This window comes from Terrapene carolina, unplaced genomic scaffold (genome assembly GCF_002925995.2).
Source record: "Terrapene carolina triunguis isolate 2854851 unplaced genomic scaffold, T_m_triunguis-2.0 Scaffold165, whole genome shotgun sequence".
In the NCBI taxonomy this organism is placed as follows: Eukaryota; Metazoa; Chordata; order Testudines; family Emydidae; genus Terrapene; species Terrapene triunguis.
This window is the reverse complement of record NW_020664516.1, coordinates 266232-270219: the sequence shown is the minus strand read 5'-3', so window position 1 is coordinate 270219 and position 3988 is coordinate 266232. Positions and strand designations below refer to the sequence as shown.

Genomic DNA, 3988 nt, shown 5'->3' with positions numbered 1-3988 from the left:
AGCCCAAGTGTGGCTGGCAGGCTGCAGTCACACACAGACACTCAGGGTGTGGCTTGCACGCTAGAAGGCTGTTTGTGAGCAGCCCGGGTGAGACCTATTACAGCAAGGCATTGTGAGGCACCCAAGGGTGCAGGGCAGGGGTGCTACAGCTGCTCATTAGTCTGGATTGGACCCTGGTATGTTACACATGCTGGGTGAGCTGCACATCTTCACAGACGCAGCTCAGGCTGCACTGTTCTCTGAGAGGGCTCCCCTAAATGTAAGAAATAGAGGCCGTGAGGAGTCCCCTAGACCAATGCTTGTTTTCTCTAGAGAGTCAGGGCTGGGGTGCCCAGGCCCTCTATTTCTCTTTCTCTTCGTTCAAGGGAATAAACGTGTTGAGCGACTCCAGGACTTGCCTGTTTGCAGCCAGCCAGCCACCTTTCCCCTCGGTACGGTGGCCACCTGAGATGATCGGTTTAGTGATTAATTTACCAGGGAATGGAGCTTGTGTTTAATCCATGTCCTATCATTCAGCCTGCAGAGCAGACGTTTTGAACTTCGGCCTTTGTGCCCAGCCCCGATCCTCCTCCTGTTGTGCAGGTTCTGGGGGAGCATGCTGAATATGCTGTTGCTGAGTTGGGGGGTGCTGCAGGGAATCCAGGCCATCCTCTCCTCTGACCTCAGCAGCAGTCACCTGTCAGAGATGCGCCCCAGTCTGGATGGGGCAGACAGGTCCAGCTACCCCAGCCTTCTGCGGAAACTCAAGGAGGCACCCGTGGGGCCCGCAGGTGAGTGTTTCCCTCCCGCAGGCTGCCCTGTCTCCCCGATGAGAGCAACGACCAGTGAGCAGCGGCCAGAAGCAGCGCTGCCACTTTGTTCCAGTTTGCAAGCAGGAGGTCAGACTAGATGATCGTGATGGTCCCGTCTGGCTGTAAAGTCTATGAGCCTAGGAAAAGAGAAACCATTTAAAGAAATGCAGCCCCTCATCCTGGGAGAGCCCAGCTTCCCTCGAGGGGCGTGATGTTCAGAACCACACCCAGGGTCTGCTGTGTCAGGAGAAAAGGCTCACCCCTCCGCTCCAGCCCCAGCTTGGGGAATGTCTCACTCACACAGGGCAGGAACACAGTCGGTCCCTGGTTGGCACAGCATCCCTCACAAGCGTAGTCATTCCCATGGCAACATTGCATCCCCTAATTAGCATAGCCACGCCCAGACTTGTAATTTAATACCTGGCTGACTCGACAACTTACTGCATGTTATCCTATGGGGTAAATACGGACCCTCCTGCCCTGCAGGGTCTCCCCTATCCCCCGTGCCCGGGGATCTGCAGGGAGTACTGGGCGGTGATGGAGATCCCCTCCTGCCTTGCAGGATCTCCTCATTGCGGCTGTGACTGACAATAACTAAGAGTGTAACAATATTGGACTCTTTCTCCCTTGTTCGGATCTGTCACTCCCAAGCCTGTTGGGCAGGAGAAGTGCCACCAGCTCCCAGCTAACACAGGAAGGGCATGATAGAGATCTAGGGGGCTTCTTTCCCATTGGACTCAGCCGGGGGCATTGAGATCTGCAGGCCCCACCCAGTGAAGGTGGTGGGCAGATGGGAGCCGTTCTGTGTGTGTTTAGGCACATCTCAGATTGGTGAGTCCTTTGCACCTCTGAGGCACATCATTGTTTAGTGACTTTTGTGACCATTTAATCTCTCCCTGTCCCCCTTCACTCTGGATTGTAGAGAAGTGTGTGTGTGTGTGTGTGTGTGGGCGGGGTGGGGTCGGAGTGGAGCTCTGGCTCGACCAGTCCCCAGGAGCCAATCAGCAGCATACTTCACCCTGTCTGTATTCCACAGGGACTTTACCAAGGCCTGGGTTTGACAGGATGGCTATGGAGCTCCGCGTAGCTGATGAGGACCTCATGCAGGAAGCCAGTGTACTGGAGCCAGAGGTAACTTCCTATGACCCCTGTGATCATCTAGTCTGACTTCCTGCAGAGCACAGGCCAGTGTTCTACCGCTGAGCAATTCACTTCTTGCCACACTTTTGTGCTCCAGAAGCTGAGATTTCATTGCTACTTTTCATGGTTGTGAAGAAAATCTTATACATGATTCTAGTGTAACAGATGCAGTATTGTCTGCCTGAGTCTGTAGAGAGCCTGAGACAAGTGCTGTGTGAGGTGCGAATTACACCATTCATCTCTATGACGTATTCATTCCCAAACCTAAAGACGACAGTTTAAATGTCAGTATTGTTCACTGCTTCACTGCTGATCATTTTAGCAGAAACATCCAGCAAATGACTTCCCACATTCTCCTGGTGCCCCAAGCCCTAACTGTCCCTATCATCCCCTGATGCTAAAACCTCCAGCTTCCCCATGCCTGGCAACTGCTGAGGTGTGATATGGGTTATCAATACAAAAATCCACGGCACACTGAAAACTAAAATGTGAGGTGAGTATAAAACAAATTGAAATCAATAGCAAGATAACCAGTCCGGAGGCTGCTGCATGGATTGGGTCACTATCTGTTTACATGGTTAATTTGTTACAAACCTCACTATTATCTTAAGCTACCACCGAATGTCACCAGAGTCCAGGAACCTTGCTGCAGAGAACACAGGGTCTGGACTTTCAGGCCAGACTCACCAGGTTTGTGTACCCTCCCCTGGAGACAGAGTGCACCCTGGTGCAGCTGTAGTTCAGACCCTCTGGAAATGGATATCATCTTCGGGGCACTCTCTTCCCCCTGTGGAGCCAGTTCTGGCATACGCCTGTGCACCTGCTCCATGTCCCTTTCTGGAGATCTGATGAAACCCACGTGCAGCACAGCACCCGTAAATCAATCCAACTTCAGTGCAAGCACAGCAAATGTTTAACCCTCTGCCCTCACAGAGCATGCCGATGGGGGTCCCAAGAACACACTGAGCTGTTCACCATTCATGTGCATGGTTGTCCTGTATGAAACCCCTTTTCTTTTGCTCCTCCTGCAGGTGTTGTCTGCTGCACTGGGGGCTCAGGGACGAGAGGAGCGCTCTCCACGCAGATGCGTCCGCCTGCTGGAATCCTGCCTTGGGCACCAGCTCCCCTGCTGTGATCCTTGTGCCACCTGCTACTGCCGCTTCTTCAATGCCTTTTGCTATTGCAGGAAAATCAATGCCACGTTCCCATGTGGCAAGAACTAGCTTTGGCTTGTTCCCCGCCAACCCCTTTTTTCGCTCTTCGGATTAGTAACTGTTTTTCCTTACGCCCATGTGCCCTATGCAGTTCCAATAAACGATCTACTAGTAAATAGTGTCACCAAGTTCAGTCGGTCCGCCCCTGGCTTTTTCTTTGCCTCTCTCAGGGATATTCTCCTTTAGCAGGAAACAGCAAATAGCTTCAAGTTACAGAGAATCCACCATTTACACTAGTTTAAACCTGCAAATGACCTGTGCCCCACATTGCAGAGGAAGGAGAAAACCCCCCAGGATCCCTGCCAATCTGACTTGGGGGAAAATTCCTTCCCAACCCCAAATATGGCGACCAGTTAGACCCTGAGCATGTGGGCAAGCCCCAACAGCCAGACACCTGGGAAAGCACTCTCTGTAGTAACTCAGAGCCCTCCCCATCTAGTGTCCTATCATCAGCCATCAGAGATATTTGCTGCTAGCAGTTGCAGATCGGCTACATGCCCTTGCAGGCAATCTCGTCATACCATCCCCTCCGTAAACTTATCAAGCTCAGTCTTGAAACAAGTTAGTTTTTTTGTCCCCACTGCTCCCCTTGGGAGGTTGTTTCAGAACTTCACTCCTCTGATGGTTAGAAACCTTCGTCTAATTTAAAGCCTAAACTTGTTGATGGTCAGTTTATCTCCATTTGTTCTTGTGTCAACATTAGTGCTTAACTCAAATAACTCCTCTCTCTCCCTGGTATTTATCCCTCTGATGTTTTTATATAGAGCAATCATATCCCCCCTCAGCCTTCGTTTGGTTAGGCTAAACAAGCCAAGCTCTTTGAGTCTCCTCTCATAACTTACG

At 51.5% G+C, this 3988-nt stretch overlaps 1 protein-coding gene across 1 annotated transcript; it reads left to right on the top strand.

The window, feature by feature from the left end:
- Nucleotides 1-595: 595 nt before the first annotated feature.
- Nucleotides 596-3154, top strand: LOC112104259 (agouti-related protein). The gene is made up of 3 exons (XM_024196478.1): nt 596-770; nt 1828-1922; nt 2963-3154. Exons 1-3 carry the CDS (start codon nt 596-598, stop codon nt 3152-3154), a joined length of 462 nt encoding a protein of 153 aa, XP_024052246.1.
- Nucleotides 3155-3988: the final 834 nt, after the last annotated feature.

Excerpts from the sequence above, each read along its gene's own strand:
- LOC112104259 (XM_024196478.1), top strand. The coding sequence starts at position 596 with ATGCTGAATATGCTGTTGCTGAGTTGGGGGGTGCTGCAGGGAATCCAG. Across the intron at positions 771-1,827 it reads GGCACCCGTGGGGCCCGCAG|GGACTTTACCAAGGCCTGGG; the intron begins GTGAGTGTTTCC and ends TGTATTCCACAG. Across the intron at positions 1,923-2,962 it reads CCAGTGTACTGGAGCCAGAG|GTGTTGTCTGCTGCACTGGG; the intron begins GTAACTTCCTAT and ends CTCCTCCTGCAG.